The sequence below is a fragment of the Mauremys reevesii genome, unplaced genomic scaffold (assembly GCF_016161935.1).
Source record: "Mauremys reevesii isolate NIE-2019 unplaced genomic scaffold, ASM1616193v1 Contig78, whole genome shotgun sequence".
NCBI classification, from domain to species: Eukaryota; Metazoa; Chordata; order Testudines; family Geoemydidae; genus Mauremys; species Mauremys reevesii.
The window spans coordinates 305226-323986 of record NW_024100893.1 but is presented as its reverse complement, the minus strand read 5'-3'; the positions used below and the strand labels follow the sequence as shown (position 1 = coordinate 323986).

The 18761-nt window shown below is 49.8% G+C and overlaps 1 protein-coding gene across 2 annotated transcripts; it reads right to left on the bottom strand.

Moving 5' to 3' along the window:
- Positions 1 to 12239: 12239 nt before the first annotated feature.
- On the bottom strand, positions 12240 to 15360 carry LOC120394790 (protein S100-A16-like). 2 transcript variants are annotated; one of them, XM_039518943.1, is made up of 4 exons: positions 15237 to 15360; positions 14916 to 14988; positions 14027 to 14196; positions 12240 to 13376 (listed from the first exon to the last, which is right to left on the bottom strand). In XM_039518943.1, the coding sequence occupies exons 2-4, from the start codon at positions 14956 to 14958 to the stop codon at positions 13236 to 13238; spliced, it is 354 nt and encodes a 117-aa protein (XP_039374877.1). In that variant the 5' UTR covers positions 14959 to 14988; positions 15237 to 15360; the 3' UTR covers positions 12240 to 13235. The 2 variants fall into 2 exon arrangements, with proteins under 2 accessions (XP_039374877.1, XP_039374876.1); XM_039518942.1 differs by having other exon boundaries at positions 14916 to 15069; positions 15237 to 15349.
- Between the last annotated feature and the right edge of the window lie 3401 nt (positions 15361 to 18761).

The following is an 18761-nucleotide window of genomic DNA, read 5'->3' as shown; positions in this document are numbered from 1 at the left end:
GAGGAAGGGAGAGGAGGCCATGCAAATGTTGTGGCATCTGCACAACCCCCAGACACACACAGCAATGAAGGGCATAATATCCAGGACAGTAACTGATTTGGCCATAACCTACAAATCCTCAGTGTTGAAAGTCCAATTTCTCTAGAGAACAATGGGAGGAGGGGTTAGAGAGCTGCAGTAACCACGTGGACTTCCGGTCTCTGGCCAGGCACATCCCCCTCTGCAGAGTTTTCACTGCTATTGTCTCCAAACTGGTCCTCCTGATCTGATGTGAGGTCACATCCTGGCCTTTAGGGCCATTGGCAGGATCTTCCCTGTTCCCAGCTGCAGCATCACCCTCATTATCCTGCCTGATAAGGATCCCACCAGGGCTCAGCTAAATGGCATGTGGCATGACAGGCTCTTTGCTGGGGGCCTTGGCAGCACTCAATCGAGATCTGAATCGGACGGGCACGGGCAGGTGTGTTAGGTAAAAAGCAAGTTTTACTTACCTCTTTAGCACCCGAGTTCGTGCGGAGTTGGTATAGGGCTCAGAAATCTGTCAGAGACCAGACAACAACTCGTTGATCAACGGGCTTACACAATCCTTAGCTTAAAAGCAAAGCTTCGGAGTAAGTGTGGCAAGTTTATTAGGGGTGAGCATCAATGTTTATACACAGAAGTAAACAAAGTGATTAACAGATTATAATGGTTATGCATAATCAATCAAGATTCTACAGGATAAAACAGGTTAAAATGTAAATTGGAGAAGACAAAAGAGGAGATGGCTACTTATGGCTACTTATTGGGAGGGGAGGGGTCATGAGTAGTTCGCAGGTCAGAGCTTTTTGATTAAAAGTTTCAGATAGAGACATGAAGTCTGAGTTAAGTTTCAGTTCATAAAAAGTTCAGACTCAACAGGTGCATTTCCTGACTTTTTACTGGAGTCCTGGACCCTCTCATGCTGCTGCTGCAAATGTTCCTTCTCGCTCAGCGCTCAGCAGCAGAATGCTCCTTGCCCTTTGGCTGTGCAACATCAGACGTCTAGTCCTGCTGCTCTGAAAGAAACCGTCTTCACAGCTCTAATCCTGGCAGATATTGATTAAAATCTTGCCGTGCTCCTCTAAGTGTATTTGTGATTGGACGTGCTTCTTGCTAGGGGGGATTTTCAGATACATGACCTGCATAAAACAGAGGGAAAGACAAAGGAAGCATCAACATGTCTAAGAACTTGAACAATATTTGAAGACCATATATTGGTGTCTAACTACCTCCTGCTGCCAGGAAATGCAACTGGTATTTTAACGACACACTCACTCCGCTTGTGCCTGACTTGTGATTCAGAGCTCTGAGGAATTCTGTCCCCTGGTGTTGGCAGAACAAATAAACCCCACCTCCCATTACACAATCCATTTGAGTTCAAGAGAGCGAGATCTCTATCTTGCAACAAGCTTTAACATTACGGGGCAAAGACTAAGAGGAGAGGTCAATTTTCTTGCAGTTCTAATACCGAGGAAAACTCCAAAATCCATTCTGTCAACCAAGAGAAAAGATTGTTTTCTGTTCTCAAAGTGCTGATGCTTTTGACCCCAAAATGTTGTCTTCGTTTTCTCTCACAAAATAACTTGCAGTGAAATGGGACCAACTGCCTAAACTATCCTGAACGCTGCATGTCAGAGTTTGGGAATATCAGGACAGATCATCATCTGGCGTCAGTTGTCACGGATCCATCAGCATCAGCAGAGCTATGGTGATTTATACCAACCGCGTGTCTGGTCCATTGTGCTGTAACGAGTTAAAAGATTTCATACGCTGTGCATATGAAGATGAAAATGTAGGGTGGAAGGGACCTCATGTAGTCGAGTCAGGCTCCGCATGCTGGGGCAAGACCCCTTGGTTTCAAAGAATCTTGTTTAATGGAGGGTTTTTTCTTCTTTTTTTTTCTTTCTAAAAAGGTGCTTCATTTATTTGAATATCAAACATTTTCATTTAAAATTTCCCAGAGTAAGTTTTGTGCTGGTGAAATATTCCCAGTTGACAGCTCTGGAGAGAGAATATTGTGAATAAAGACAGTACAGAATGGACTGCGCTTCCCCAGTGCACCATTCTCTGCCCCCATGGAAGGTCTCATGGGTTCGGGGTGGATACACACCAACAATGGAATGAAATCTCTCTTGCATAGTTGAGTTTTCTTCTTAGTTTGAAGCGGGAGAAGGAACAGGATCATCAGGACCCACCTAGCTTCCAAGGGAATCATCTTTCTTGATGCTGTTTGACCTGCAATTCATTGTGGCCCATTAGGTGGAGATTCTCTAGGAAGTTGCTTTATGACTCTGCTAATGAACTATCTTCTGAGAAGGACAGACTGGTCCTGCCACTGTCTCCAGTCACTCACAGTAAATTATAGAGATTTGTAGCCATAGGTTGTACAGGATGATAAGATACTGCATGTGAGCACGGGAGAGAGGGAGATGTTTTACTTGGTATTCATTAGGGTCCTTTTCTTTGGAGGCGGAAGCTTTTCCAAACTCACTTGCTGTCTCTGCTTCCCCACTGCAGAACTCCAGTTTTAGGCTGTGCAAGAAGCCAGAGTAGGCATGAGGGTCTCACCCATAGTTTTAATTCAGCTCCTGCTGCTTAACTTGGCTCTTCATTCATATCTCTTCAGTTAATATACAGTGAACCAGTGTGAACATAATCTTACTGATTTCAACAAGAATGCTGATTATTGAACTTATCAGTGTTTATTCCTAGTTTGTGGTTTTAATTGACTTCTTATACGTAGCATAGCTCCTGCTTTAATTATGAAAAGGTGATAGACAGGTAGACACTAGACAGACGGATGTTTTTCTATGGGGATAGATAGACAGAGACATGGTTATGTCTGGGGTTAGATAGACACAAACACGTCATTAGACACACACAGGAGAAAGGAAGGATGGTCCAGAGGTTATGGCACTCATCTAAGACTTGAGGGGTCTGAGTTTAAATTCTGCCTCCACTGCAGACTTCCTTTGTGATCTTGAGCAAATCACTTAGGGCCAGATTTTTTAAAGGGATTTCAGTTCCTAATTCCCATTGAAACCAATGGGATTTATGTGGCCTAAATACCTTTTAAAAACCTGGGGTTAGTCTCCCTCTGTTTGCCACTTGTAATATGGAGGCAAGAGAAGGAACGTTGTAAGCAAGACACAAGAAGTGATTCTTCTGCCCTTACTCCGCACTGATTAGGCCTCAGCTGGAGTCTAGTGTCCAGTTCTGGGCACCACTTTTCAGGAAAGATGTGGCCCAATTGCAGAGAGTCCAGATAAGGCGACAAAAGCGAGTGCCATGTCTCCGTGTGGCTCACAGAAGCAGCAGCACATCCCCAATCCGGCTTCTATGCATAGGGAAAGCCAGGAGGCTCCACACGCTGCCTGTGTCCTAAGCACCGCCCCTGCAGCTCCCATTGGTGGGAACCACAGCCAATGGGAGCTCCAGGGGCAGCACCTGCAGACAGGGCAGTTTGCCCACCCCTGGGCTAAGGGCACACAGTGTCCGCAGTTGCATGGCCCATGATGCTAACCCGCATCACTCCCTGGTTAAATCTTCAAACAAGCCCCTTTGTGCTTCCTCCCATTCTGCCCCCCACACTCGGGAGGAGCTCCCTGTAAACATCAGCAAAACGACCTCCTCAACCCAGGGACTGTTTGACTCTTTAATTATTGCCTGTCCAGCAGGCTTGCCATCTCCTTCTGAACTTGCTGTTGCTCCTGGTTACCTCGGGGTCTACAACCGCCCGAACGCCCACAATGATTGGATCCAGGAGAACGTGCCTGGTGTGACTTTCAAGGTGGTGAACTTCACTACCACTGTCAGTCCGAATGGTGCCAGTCTGTCTGCCACCGTTCCCAGCGTCCTTCTCCTTGTTGTGTTTCTGCGACTGGTCATCTGAACCCTGTCCCCCCACCTCCTAGACTGGCTCCCCATCACACCCCAGTTCTTCCTCATCTTTGGTGCCGACAGACCATGTGTGCAGTGACACTAGACCCCAGGATTCACACCCTACACACGACTGTAACAATCTTTGTGCACAATACACATTGTGAGGTATCATTTGAAAACTGATAACTCTCTGACCATTCATATCCTTGTGTGATATATGTACGCGATGGGTGCTAAGAGTTATGGACATACACTGGAATGGTCACTAAAATGAGTTCAAACTCCATATGCCGGGGGAGTTGTTAAACAGATTGATCCTAAGTGAGGGACTGTGTGTTTACCTCAGTTTACATTCAAGCCGCACACAGACCCATCAAAGCTCACACTGAGAAGCGGGGGACAAGGCAGCCTGGTGTCTACGCCCAGCAGGAGAGAGAAGCTCTTCTGGGTTTTATTTTTCAGAAGGGTCCATTGCAAAGATTTACTGGTCTGAACTTCATGTGATAATCAACTGAATCAACTGACTGGATACAATAGTGCTGTGTTATACGAGTGCGGGGTGAGGTTTTCTGAAAACAAATGACCCCCTGGTGCTTAATATCATTGTGAAATGTCTGTATAAACACTATATGAGGAAATGTGGATACTTTATGATAGGCTTTAAAGGCTGCAGCCAAACAGGGAGACACAGGTTCTCTTACAGACTGCGGGGGAGGGAGGCGCTAGGTACCTGTCTCCCAGGGCCAGCTTTAGGAAGTGCGGGGCCTAATTCGAACAGTTTTGTGGGGCCCGGCAGATGACTTAAAAAAAAACACTTAAAAAAAAACCACCTTTCATTTCTTACATGTATTATTTACTTTCCATGACTAGATACATAACAAAATGATATATTACTACATAATATTGTATATGGCTCTTTTCTTACTCCCACTTGGGTACTTTCTACCAATATCTCTTGATCTCTTGCCCATATTGATAGAAGTCACCACATTCTAAAAGAATATTAATTATAGATTTTCACTTTCATATTAGGAAAATAATTTGTTTTGATAGTTGTACAACTGATTTTCTTCAATAATGTTTATTTTATGCCCCCTCCTTCCCCCCAGCACTGCCCAGCCCCGTGGAAACACTGCCCCCACCAGCGATGCTCGCTTCATGAAACAAACCCTCCTTCCTCAGCGCCACCCCATCAAAACAGCTGTGGGCCAAGAGGAAGGTTTGAGGGGGAGGGGGGAGAAACGGCACCCATAGGCAAAAAGAAGTATTCCATTCTATGCATCCGAAGAAGTGGGCTGTAGCCCATGAAAGCTCATGCTGAAATAAATTTGTTAGTCTCTAAGGTGCCACAAGTACTCCTGTTCTTTTTGCAGATACAGACTAACACGGCTGCTACTCTGAAACCTGGCACACATAGGGTGACCAGATCACAGCAGTAAAATAGGACCCACCCCCGCCCCGCGCGGCCCCACCATCACACTCCTCTTCACCCCCTAGTCCCCCACTGACTTGCTGCATCCCTCCTAGTCAGTCCCCACCCACCACTCGCCTCCTTTCACTTTCTCCCTTCCTGCCAGAAACCCCATGCCCGCCCCTAAACCCCTGCTGGCTCACTGCTCACCTCTGTGCCCACCTGCCACTTGCCCACCCGCTCGCCCCCGACTCGCTGCTGCACCCCGCCCCCCAGTATATAGTCTTATTCAAAGACCCAGGGGTCACTATATTACTGCACACAGCAGTCAATCAATGGAGTTGTAGATAAATCGCTGCATTATGCATTTTTGTATAACTTTTACATGACTTTGTATTGAACCTTAGTAATATGTTATAGCAGGCCCCTAAGGTAGTGTAATTAAGGTAAAAGAAAAATGTCTTTTTGCTAGAAGTAGAATAAGATCTTCTCTCCACTTTGTAATCAATTGCCCTATTGAATGAATGAGGTGTGAATGAGGAAGGTGTGGAAGGCAGCACCTCCAGACAGCTGCAACCCTTGACTGCTTGCATCCGAAGAAGTGGGTATTCACCCACGAAAGCTCATGCTGCAAAACATCTGTTAGTCTATAAGGTGCCACAGGATTCTTTGCTGCTTCTAACCCTTGGAGAGGGGCTGGGAGCCAGACCAAGGAGCTTTGCCCAGGGCTGAGTGGGACGGAGTTTGGGTGCTGGGTGCAGGCTCCGGACTGGGGCACGGGGTGGGGTGCAGGAAGGGTGGAGGGGTGCAGGCTCTGGGAGGGCATGCAGAGGGGTGAGTGCAGGCTTTGGGACAGAGTTTGGGGGATGGAGGGGGGTGCTGGGGGGAAGGGACTGCCATGTGGCTTCCTTCCTCCTGTCCCTCACCATAGCCTCAGTGGGGGATGGAGCTGCCCCTTGCTCAGTGTTTGCAGGAGTGGTGGCTGGGGGGAAACCCAGTCAAACTCTGGTTTTACTCTTTCGCTGATGGGTCACTTAAACCCCTTACAAACTCCTTCCTGCCTCTCTCACTCCCCTTTTCTACTGGGCTTGTTTGATCTTTTTGGTGGAGCCAGATGAAAACCACAAACCCCAGTGAGAGCAACAGGCAGGAAGACTAGACTGAACCCACCACCCAGCCTAGTCCATCCCAGAGCCCAGGACTGAGGACAAATGTCCCCCCACCCCCAGGGCACCTGCTTCCACTCCTGGCCTCTCCCAGCGCTGCCAATGATTCTGTGTGGCTGCATCGGGTGGGATTTCAAGCAGACCCCACAAACCCCCGCTAAATTCACCTCTGTTTTGCGACCACTCTCCACCAAAAGCACCTACCTTCCCTGCCCTAAAGCTGCTGGATGGCTAGAAAGCTGAGCTGGGCATTTGATTGAATTTGATCTAGAATATTATCATGTCCCCCCCCACAAAAAAACCTTAATATCCACAAAGCTTTAGGGGCGGGGCTATTCCCCCCCATCAAGCCGGTCTATTTCATTGTTGTAGGGCAAACGAAGGAGCCATAATTTAATGAAAATATTCAGCCCCTACAGCGGTCTTGCAGCAGGGAAAGCAGAGTTGATGGGAAGGGAACTGGTTTGGATAGGAGCCCCCGTCCTCCTCCTTTGCAAATAATTTGGAGAGGGGAATCTGATCACTCAGTGCCTCAGTTTCCCCTCCTGCGGGGGGTGGGGGGAAGGGAGATAAAAGTCTCAGCCTGCCCTGTTGCAGACCTTTCGCATTCTCCCCTCTGGATGTATTTGATTTCCTCCTCCAAACCTCCCTCTCTCTCTCACCTGGAGTTCACAGCACTAAGTCCGGCGGCACCGAGTGCCTGGCGCGGGAGGCTCGGGCCGCGGGGGAGTGCGGGGCAGGAGGCGATTGTGGGGAAGGGGCTCCGGAGAGGAGTGCGGGGGTTGGGGAGCAGGAGGAGGTGCAGGGTTGGGGATCAGGAGAGGAGTGTGGGGTTTGGGGAGCAGGGGTGAGTGCAGGGTTGGGGATCAGGAGAGGAGTGCGGGGTTTGGGGAGCAGGGGGGAGTGCAGGGTTGGGGATCAGGAGAGGAGTGCAGGGTTTGGGGAGCAGGGGGGAGTGCAGGGTTGGGGATCAGGAGAGGAGTGCTGGGGTTGGGGAGCAGGGGGGTGTGCAGGGTTGGGGATCAGGAGAGGAGTGCGGGGTTGGGGAGCAGGGGAGGTGCAGGGTTGGGGATCAGGAGAGGAGTGCGGGGTTGGGGAGCAGGGGGAGGTGCAGGGTTGGGGATCAGGAGAGGAGTGCGGGGGTTGGGGAGCAGGGAGTGCAGGGTTGGGGATCAGGAGAGGAGTGCGGGGTTGGGGAGCAGGGGAGGTGCAGGGTTGGGGATCAGGAGAGGAGTGTGGGGTTTGGGGAGCAGGGAGTGCAGGGTTGGGGAGCAGGAGAGGAGTGCGGGGTTGGGGAGCAGGGAGTGCAGGGTTGGGGGAGCAGGGGGAAATGCAGGGTTGGGGGGAAGGGGATCAGGAAAGGAGTGCAAGGATGGAGGAGTGCGGAGTTTGGGGAGCAGGGGGAAGTGTGGGGTTTGGGGGAAGGGGATCAGGAGAGGAGTGCGGGGTTTGCGGGAAGGGGATTAGGAGAGTTGTTCAGGGTTGGGAGAGTGTGGGGTTTGGGGAGCAGGGGGGACTGCAGGGTTGGGGTGAAGGGGATCAGGAGAGGAGTGCAGGGTTGGGGGAGTGTGAGGTTTGGGGATCAGGGGAGGAGTGCAGGGTTTGGGGAGCAGGGGGAAATGCAGGGTTGGGGAAGGGGATCAGGAGAGGAGTGCAGATTTGGGGAAGGGGATCAGGAGAGGAGTGCGGGGTTAGGGGAAGGAGATACTTGAACATCAACCTAGGCAATAGAAGGAAGGGCTGCACAAGTGGGGCCCTGTGATGGAGCATACATGGAAAACGCTAGGTGCTGTATGAATCTGTGCAGGTGGCTAGCTCAGGATGGAGCTGTTGCTCTCCCCAGACCCTCTGAGCATTTGCCACTGGCTCTGCTCACACTCCCTAAACTGTTTGCAGGGCTGAGCCCTGGCAGAGCAGTGTTGCCAGTTGGGGCCCAGCCCTTCCCAGCACTGGGGGAAGAGAGGACACCTGGTGTTAAGGCTCTTGTTAAAGTTGCTAATCACCAGTTGTGTGTTTGTTAATATCACTTTTCACAGCAAGTCCTGGCAAATTAAGACCTGGATGGGGTGGGGATTGAGGCAGCGGGGGGCAGGGAAGATGGATGCAGGGCTGGGGGAGGCAGCAGAGGCCAGGTGCAATGGACGGGGGGCCCCGGCTACCGCATGGTCGGGGGGTGAGGATTGGTGGCTGGGGGTCAGTACCTGCTGCTGTGTGGTCAGGTCTGGGGATTGGCATCCACTGCCATGTAGCCGGGGGTTGGCACTCGGGGTCCACATTTGCTGCCACGTGACTGCGGAAGGGGTAGGTATCGGTGTCCAGGGCCAGCATCCGCTGGATCCCAGGGTTGGCACCTGATGCCATGTGACCAGAGCCAGGGATTGGCACCAGTGGCCAGCACCCACAGGAGCTCAGGGTCGACATCCAGGAGCAGTGTCCAGTGTCAATGGTCAGGGCTGGGGATCGGAGTGCGTGGCCGGGCGTTGGCGCCTGGGGCCAGCAGCCACTACCAGGGATGGTGCTTGGGGTCCACACCTGTTGCTGTGCAGCCAGGGCTAGGGGTCAGGATCCAGAGCCAGCACCCGCCGGAGCCTGAGGCCAGGGATCTGCACCCAGGGCAGGCAGCCGGGGCTGGGGAGCTGCTGGAGCCCAGGGACAGCACCCAGGACCAGCGACCATGGCTGGGGTTCGGAGTGTGCTGCCGGGGATCAGCACCTGGGGACAGTGGCTGCCACCGGGATTGGGGGTTGACGCCATAGGCGAGAGCCAGGGATTGGAGCCTGCGGCTGCGCTGCCAGGGGTTGGAGCCTGAAGACCCGTGGCTGAAGGCCAGGGCTGTGAGGCCAGAGAAGAGCTGGGGGTCAGTGCCTGAGAGCCTGCTGTTGGCACCTGACGCTCCATGGCTGGAACCCTGGTCTGCAGCCAGGCCCAGGCTCCCTAAGTCCCCACCACCCAACCACACCAGGGCTAAAGCGTGAGCCCCACTAAGTCCCCCTTCATCCCAGGTAGAGAACTTACCTTGCTCCTTCAGCGTCGTTCCCCACCTGTCTCCAGAGACAATGCAGGGGGGCGCATCCAGGAGCAACAGGGAGGGAGGGAGAGGGGCTGATGCTTTGCATGCTGTCAATGCGAGAAATGCTCATTCCTTTAAAACCGTTTCACCTTTGGTATGTTCCACACCTTGCTGTAGTCATTAGTTGCAGCCACAGTGGAATGCAATGATATCACGATACCCCAGTAATACAGTGCTGGGAGCTCACCATGAGTATTTATTCAACTCACATCTGCAGTAAAGCTGTGTTTCACAGTGCTCTGTATGAGACCTTTCCTCCTGGGTTAGGCAGCCTCTCAGTTGCATCTGCTGCATAAGTATGTACCCCTCAATGGTGAGATTGTTCGCATCCAGATCTATGCCCTCTGGTCAGACCTGATTTGCCCTGGGTTCATGATTGTGTTATATAGAGTCTTGGTGTCCATGTGACCTCCTGCTTGGTTAGAAATGTGTCTCTCTTTTCCTGGCTAGTTCTGCATATACTAATAATGACAACCCGCCACTAACACAAGAACTCTGTGGTGAATGGAAACACCCCCATCATAGGTGACCATAAATGATATCACTCTCCTGAGGCTAACACAGAGAGATAAAGACCGAATGTTGTTTGAATGTGACCAAAACCCAGGACCATTCGCTGCCATGCTTTGTGCTGCAATGATTCCAGACTACTTGCTACTGGCTTGGCGTGGTAAAGTGTCCTACCGTGGAGGATGGAACAAGGCAGCCCTCCCCGGAAACCTTCTGCAAAGGCTTTCAGAGTACCTCCAGGAGAGCTTCATGGAGATGTCCCTGGAGGATTCCCGCTCCATCCCCAGACACATTAACAGACTTTTCCAGTAGCTGTACTGGCTGCGAATGCATCCCAAGTCTTCAGGGCAAATCAAACATTAAACACTATTGCTTTTAAACCCTGTACTGTAGTTACAAATGAGCAGAGGTACCTTCTCCAGCTTCAGGGTTGGGGATCCCACCTTCAGAGAGTATTGGCTCCAGGGTGATGAAAAGGTCCTGGCTGCTGGGGAGAATAGATTCACCTGCTGTGCATCCTCCTCCTCCTCCTCATCCACAAAATCCTCCTCCCTCTTGCGTGAGACTTCCCCTTGCAGATGTCCACGGACAGTGGTGGGGTAGTGGTAGGGTCCCCCAGAATGCTATGCAGCTGATCATAGAAACGGCATGTATGGGGCTCTGACCCAGAGAGACCGTTTGCCTCCTTTGTTTTTTTGGTAGGCTTGCCTGAGCTCCTTAACTTTCATGCAGGCACTGCTGTGTGTCCCTGTGGTAGCCTCTCTCCATCATGCCCTGTAAGATTTTGGAAAATATATTTGCATTTCTTCTTTTTGGTCGGAGTTCGGCCTGCATAGATTCTTCTCCCCATACAGCAATCAGATCCAGTATCTCCCTTTCGGTCCATGCTGGAGCTTGTTTGCGATTCTTGGGGGACTGCATGGTCACCTGTGCTGCTGAGCTCGCCACACTGACCAAACAGGAAATGAAATCCAGAAGTTCCTGGGGCTTTTCCTGTCTACCTGGCTAGTGCATCGGAGTTGAAAGTGCTGTCCAGAGGGGTCACACTGGAGCACTCTGGGATAGCTCCTGGAGACCAAATACATCAATTTGCATGCACACTACCCCAAATTCAACCCAGCAAGGTTGATTTTAGTGCTACTCCCCTCATCAGGGAGGAGAACAGAAGTCAATTTTAAGAGCCCTTTAGGTTGAAGGAACGGGGTTGGTTGTGTAGACGCAGTCATTTTAAAATTGACCTAACGTGGCTAAAACCGACCTAACCCCCTAGTGTAGACCAGGGCCTGAGGGATATGATAGAGGTCTATAAAATCATGAGTGATGTGGAGAAAGTGAATAAGGAAAAATTATGTACTTGTTCCCATTATGTAAGAACTAGGGGCCACCAAATGAAATTAATGAGCAGCAGGTTTAAAACAAATAAAAGAAATTCTTCTTCACATGGCGCACAGTCAAATTGTGGAACTCCTTACCTGAGGAGCTTGTGAAGGCTAGAACTATAACAGTGTTTAAAAGGGAAGTGGATAAATTCATGGAGGTTGTTAATTAATGGCTATTAGCCAGGCTGGGTAAGGAATGGTGTGCATAGCCTCTGTTTGTCAGAGGGTGGAGATGGATGGCAGGAGAGAGATCACTTGATCATTACCTGTTAGGTTCACTCCCTCTGGGGCACCTGGCCGTTGTCGGTAGACAGATACTGTGCTGGAAGGACCTTTGGTCTGACCCAGTATGTCCGTTCTTATATTCTTATGTTCTTATGTCATAGACTTGTGGATTCCAAGACCAGAAGGGATCACTGTGCTAAGCTAAAATGACCAGTATAACACAGGCCATAGGACTGCCCTGAATTAATCCCTGCTTGAACAAGAGCCGATCCTCTAGAAAAACATCCCACTTTGATTTTTAAAACTGTCAGTGTGACGGAGAGCAGGCTGTAGGGGGTGGGGGAGAGATCCCAGTGACGGAGAGCTGGGTCGTGTGGGGCTCCCATGCCAGAGCCAGTGGGGAGGTAGGTGACATGGAGAGCAGAGGCCAGGGCAGATTCGGGGTGTACGGGGTGACTCCCAGCAGTGGGGGAGAGTGTGACAGATTTTTGTTACCAAGCTGCCTGAGGCGTCAGGTGATCAGGCTGAGGCTGCAGGATCGTTAGGGGAGGAGATGACGAAGCACACCAAGTGTCTAAGTTTTAAAGCTTTATTAATAAAACAGCAGCAGAGAGCACTGGGGGTTCCCATGTCACTCAGAGGAAGGAAGAAAGCGTTAGTGCCCCAAGCCCTAACCCCCTTTCATACTCACACCCGCACTACCTGAGGCTGGCCAAGCCGGGGTGTAATGTAAGAAGAAGAGGGGGAGGGGTGGACAGGAGTTCTTGTCCCATTTACGTGTTGTCCAGGGTCTGCTGTTTTTCTCTGACTTGCTTTGGCTCTCGGGAGCGTTTTTAAGTCCTGGGTTCTTTTGGGGGTGTTTCGTTCAGGGTCCTCTGTTCCTGGTGCTCTTTGTACCAGTCCAAACCGGCTTTCTGTAGCCTCCTCAGCTTTCCCAAAACACACCAGCTCCACGGATGTGAGGCTGTTTTCCCCGTCGCTGACCTTGCCGTCTCGCTCGTTTTTGCAATCTCTGCGGCCCTGCTCAGCTTGTCGAGTGCCTTGACCTTGGACTGAGGCCAGCATCTTCTCTTCGGAGTTGAAGTGTCGAGGTAACCCGTTCTCTGCACTCTTCCTTCCTCCCCCTTTGGCCTCTCGCAACCTGCAAAGGAATCGTCCACTCCACTCTCACACCTTTAACCCTTCCCAAAATGCCTTGCGATGCTTGCAACAACGTTAGCAACATACAGTGCTGATCTGCCTCCCCAAGGGACCTGAGGGAGGGGGCCATTGGGTTGTGACAAGGTGGGGAGCATGTGAGCAAAGACCGAGGGGTGATCAGGGTGGGATCCAGACAAGGGGGACAGGGGCAGCTGCAGAAGCATGAGACATGCGGAACGGGGAAGGGGGTGAGGGGTCCCAGCAAGCAGACAGATTAAGGTCGCTGAGTTTAGTGGGGGTGTTTAGCAGACAGATTACGGTTTAGTGGGGGAGGTGCAGGTTTGCTTTGAGTGCATCAGGCAAAGGATTTGGGGGCATTTCCCGTTGAGGCATGTGCCTCGGTTTCCCCACCAGACACAGCTCCCCGGTCACTACTCATTATAATGGCTGCGTCGGATCACTCGGCAGATCTCTGCGATGAGCTCCCAGTACTCGTCGAAGGAGATTTTCTGATCGTTGTTGGCATCCACCGTCTTAAACATGTCCAGCGCTGCCTTCCGGTCCTCTGCGTTCTAAGCTCACCAAGGAAACAGCAAGTCACTGCTGGGGACCCATCGGGCACGTGGATCAGTAACGGGCTTTACTGCCATGTGTGTGTCTGTGTGAGTGTGTGCGCGCTGCTGCCCCCTGCTGCAGGGGGTCAGACTAGCAGGGCTCCCCACACACAGGGTGTGTGTGTGTGTGTGTGTCTGTGCACGCACGTGAAGGAGAAGTGAGATACAAGTCAAGCTTGAGGCCCATTGGCAGGGCTGTGGGGAGCCTGGTCTGGCATAGCAGGGGGGTCAGTGGGTCAGGATTTAGTGCCATTGGCAGAGCTGTGCAGAGCAGCGCTAACTCCTGGGAGAGCAGGGGGATGTGGGCCGGGACTGAGGGGCCCCAGCAGAGCGCTGTGCGGGGGGGGAGCCAGGGCTGGGCTCATCGGGGTCTCTGGGTTGGGAGTGAGGGGCACCCGCAGAGTTGTGGGGGGATCCCCGGGCTGGGACAGCAGGGGGCTGTAGGTCAGGATTGAGGGGCACCAGTAGAGCTGGTGGGGAGCCCAGGGCAGGGGCAGCAGGGCGCTGGAGGGCAGGGCTGAGGGTCACAGAGAGACTCCCCCCCCCTTTGCTAGGAGCCAGTGGTTGATGTCTCCAGTTGCCTTGGGGTGCCAGTAGCCGGGTCTCACCATGAGCTGATGGCTCAGCTCATTGCTGAGCAACGTCTGGAAAGCCGCCTGGTCCAGCTCCTTGGGTCCCTCGGAGCCCTCGGCGTATCTGTAGAAGCTGCCCACGATGGCATGGAGGCCCCTTTCCAGTTCAGAGCCCTCCTCTGCCATCTCGTCGGGCTTCCTTCCACCTCCAAAGCAAAGGCAGCTGCCGTCAGGATGGGCCCACCGGCCCCAGAGACCTCAGCTAGGAGCCCCTGTCCTGGGAAGGCAGGGGAGTACCTGCTGCTGGGTATACAAGACCTGCTGCTGTCTGTGGAAGGGAAGGATGGGGACATGGGGGGCTACAGAGATAGATGGAGCCCAGCTCTGCTATGGTGATGGTTGAGCATCACTTTGTGATAAAGGTCAGTGACTCTACGTGCTCTAAAATCTACCTATGAACTCACATTGTCTTGACATTTTCCCACCCAGCTCCACATCTGAACCTTCATCTCCTTAGGCCTCAATAACCCATCTGTAAAACAGGGGAAACAGTCCTCATCTTGTCTAGTTAGATTGTAAACTCCCTGGGGCAGGGACTGTCTCTCCCTGTGTGTCTGTGCAGCGCCCGGCACAACGGGGCCCTGATCTTGCTGTGTGTCTGTGCAGTGCCTGGCACAAAGAGTTGTCTAGCTGTTACTCTAATACAAATATCATAACAGCAAGTAGTGGGTGAGTGTGGCTGCAGACGATGGGTTCTGCGTGGGTCTGACAGATTCAGAGGGGAAAGGGGGAGGGTGCAGAGAAAATGTGGCATTACACTGAAGAGAGACCCTAGGACTTGGGCCATTGTTATTGGCTGATGTAGTGAAGGCTCCGTGCAGAACCAGGGCCCAGAATGGTCAGATTAGTTAACGACGCCTCTTACCGCTCCTCTCCCCGGACGGCTCCGGCTGCAAACTCTGCCCCATGGGCCCGCAGGGGAAAGTGCTCCTGGGTTGCTAGAGAGACCAGAATCGGGCGTGAGTGAGCACCATGATGATTGCTCAGCAACTCTGTAAGGCTCAGGCCAAGACGGTAGCCTTGAAAAGTAACAAGAGTTAGAAATGGACAATATTGCAAACTATGGCTGTGGCTGTTAAATGGTTAAGACGACCCGCCGGGGGCTAGTAACAGGGACAGAAAAAGAGTGAAAAGAAACAAGAGACACAGCAGAGCCCGGGAAGCCGGCAGTGCAGAGACATGATACCTTACGGCAGGTCCCGGGACAGCGCAGACGGTTGGAAACAGCTGCAGAGAACCTGGGAGAGAGGGACCTGCCGCCCCCTGGTCTGGTCTTGCTGGGCAACAACAAACTCTGGGCACTTTTGTAGTGTTTGAACAATGGGGACAGGAAGGGAACGTGGTGGCCAGAGCAGAATTAAAAGCTGGAACATGGAATGGCTGGAATGGGGCTGCAATGGGGACATTGGGAATGACCCGAACCAGCCACCTAACAAGCCACGGGCAGGGGCCACCCGTAGGATAAGATCCAGGCTCCGGTAAAGCCTGAACCGACACCTAGGCCGAACGGGAGAAGTGAGTGCCCAGGAGAGGGAAGCAGCAAACAACACTGTCACTGGACTGGTAAATCAGATGAGGTTAAAAATGGTCCAGGTGACAGAGCACATGAGGAGACGGGAGCTGCGATTCGATCACAGGGGAGTGATAACAAAGAACTTCCAAGTGGAACCCCGAGAGCGAGCGGGTTAACACCTGGGGTTGCTGCATTAACGCACGGAGGTGCCCAGAAACAGTTAACTGCAGCCGGCCAGGGCGCTCCTGCAACCCAGCTGGCAGGCAGACAAAAGCAACAGACCCTGCGGGAACAAACAAGTTTTTCATGAGTAGGCAACAACCCCCACTCGAGTCGCCGCTGAGAGCCAGGATCAAAACCAGGGGTGCAGGTTCCCACCGTGTTTCACCCCCTCGCTCACAGCTCATCATATAATCTGCATTCTACCCCACTGGTTACGTTTTCCTTTAGATCCTCTCTCCATTTACTACACTCACTGCTGCTGCCTGTACTTTACGATAACGTGACCGAGTTCGCTAATTTCCCTTGCTTCTCACCCCGGCCCCCCCGCCTCCCCTCACTTCTGCCCTCTCTTCCTTTGAAAAGTGAAAAGTTACAGTTATTACAGATGCCCCCATTGCTGAAAAAGACGAAGCAACCGAAAACAAAACAAACAAAGAAAACAAGCTGAAAACTTTCTTTTTAATAAACCCAACGAATTAATTTATTTTAATCCTTCAGGAATGCAACAGCTGGAATAACTCCGAACTTTTGTGATGATATGGTTGCCAAGCAACAGAAATGCAGACTCTGCTTCTAATCCTAACCACTGACTAAGATTTGAAACATGGGCTTTTCTTATTTCCGTGTAATAGCATTTTTAAAAACAATTGCGAGTTTGTTTTGCATGTCACACATGTTATCCTGTGTTGTATGTTGTTTGTGTCATGTGACTATTTAAAAAAAATTGTTGCAACAAAAGTTAGTTTTGTACTTTCTTTTAATAGAAGTGGTACTGCATTATTTTAATATTATGGTTGGCATATAACACCTATTAATTCTTTTGCAAAGCTCAAAAAGGCCTGAGTGATAAATAGATGTATATATAGTTTTGCCTCAACAAGCCATGTAATTGCAAACAAAAAGCATTTTCTTTTATTAATCACAGGTTTTTTTATTCAAAGGAAACAGCGTAAGGGGAATCTTCAGCATTAACGTCAAGGTAATATTAGCAAAATGTCAATTTCGGGGGGTTATTTTATTAGGGCTGTCAAACGATTAACAAAATTAATCATGATGAATTGCAGTTTTCATCAGACTGTTGAACAGTAATATAATACCATTCTGCTAACCATTCATATGCCCCTTCATGTTTCGGCCACCACTCCAGAGGACATGCTTCCATGCTGCTGATGCTTGTTTAAAAAATAATGCCTCAATTTGTGACTGAATGCCTTGACGTATATATTTCATGTTACGGCAGTCTCGGATGATGACCCAGCATATGTTGTTCGATTTAAGAACACTTTCACTGCAGATTTGACCAAACACAGAGGAAGTACTGGTAGGAGATTTCTAAAGCTAACTACAGCACTCAACCCAAGGTTTAAGAATCTGAAGTGCCTTCCAAAATCTGAGAGGGATGAGGTTTGGAGCATGATGTCAAGAGTCTTAAAAGAGTAACACTCCAATTAGGGAACTAGAGAACCCGAATCCCCCCAAAAGAAAATCAACCTTCTGCTGATGGCATCTAACACAGATGATGAAAATGAACATGCGTTGGTCCTCACTGCTTTGGATTGTTATCGAGCAGAACCCGTTATCAGCCGGAAGCATGTCCTCTGGAATGATGGCCAAAGCATGAAGGGCATTCAAATGTTTAGCATATCTGGCATGTAAATACCTTGCAATGCCGCCTCCAAAAGTGCCATGTGAATGCCTGTTCTCACTTTCAGGTGACATTGTAAATAAGAAGTGGGCAGCATTATCTCCTGCAAATTGTAACCAAACTTGTTTGTCTGAGCGATTGGCTGAACAAGAAGTAAGACTGAGTGGACTTGTAGGCACTAAAGTTTTTGAGTGCAGTTATGTAAAAAAAAATTCTTCATTTGTAAATTGCACTTTCACGATAAAGAGATTGCACTCCAGTACTTGTATTAGGTGAAATGAAAAATACCATTTCTTTTGTTTCTTTTTACAGTGCAAATATTTGTAATCAAAACTAATATAAAGTGAGCACTTTACACTCTGTATTCTGTGTTGTAATTGAAATCAATATGTTTGAAAATGTAGAAAACATCCAAAAATATTTATAATAAGTTTAAATTGGTATTCTATTATTGTTTAACACTGTGATTAAAACTGAGATTAATTGTGATTAATTTTTTTAATCGAGTTAATTAGTTTTGAGTTAATTGCATGAGTTAACTGCGATTAATTGACAGCCCTTGTTTTTATAAACTTGTTTGTACCTTCAAATATAATCATAAGAATGTTATAGCAAAGATGTCAAAAATATAACAATATATACTATGCCTGTTTATGCAACATGTTAAAGTTAACCAAACTATTTCAACAGGATTCCATCTTTGTCTACCAAATACAAACAAGTATCATGAAAGTTTTATACCCTCAAAGTGTTTGCATAGACCTGCATTTACTATTCATTTTGGTGTAATTTTTATACTCTTTTCTTTTATGTTATGTTGAAGGAAAGCAGTGGTTGGTAAAGTCTGTGCTTCTGAACAGTTAATAAAGGTGGGATTGGGATCACAAGCAAATTAACTCTAAAAAGCTTGGGTAAAAATTCTGTTCTTAACTCTTTTTGCTAAAACAGAGTGCTCAGCCGGGGAGAGCCGGACACTTTCTCACGGAAGATTGAGAACACCCATTTTAGCAATCAAGCACTATGCTTACTATGAAAAAATTGGTAATGCACACGTTAAGGGAAAAGGAATATCTATGCAACAACTGCAAACGTATCTAAAACAGGTCTGTCTGTGCTAAAGACTTGGGAAGATCAGAACAAAAGCAAAGCTTGTGTTATAAAAGACTTGGTCCCTATTTCAGTGCAAACGAACTAAATTAATCCGTGTATTAAATTTGGGTTACTGAACCGAAGAGAAAATGTGAAGCAAAGATGCTATTTGTTAACCAACGTAAGCTGTTGAAGGGGGCATCTCGCAGAAGGAAGACACCAGAAGATATCAGTGCACAGTG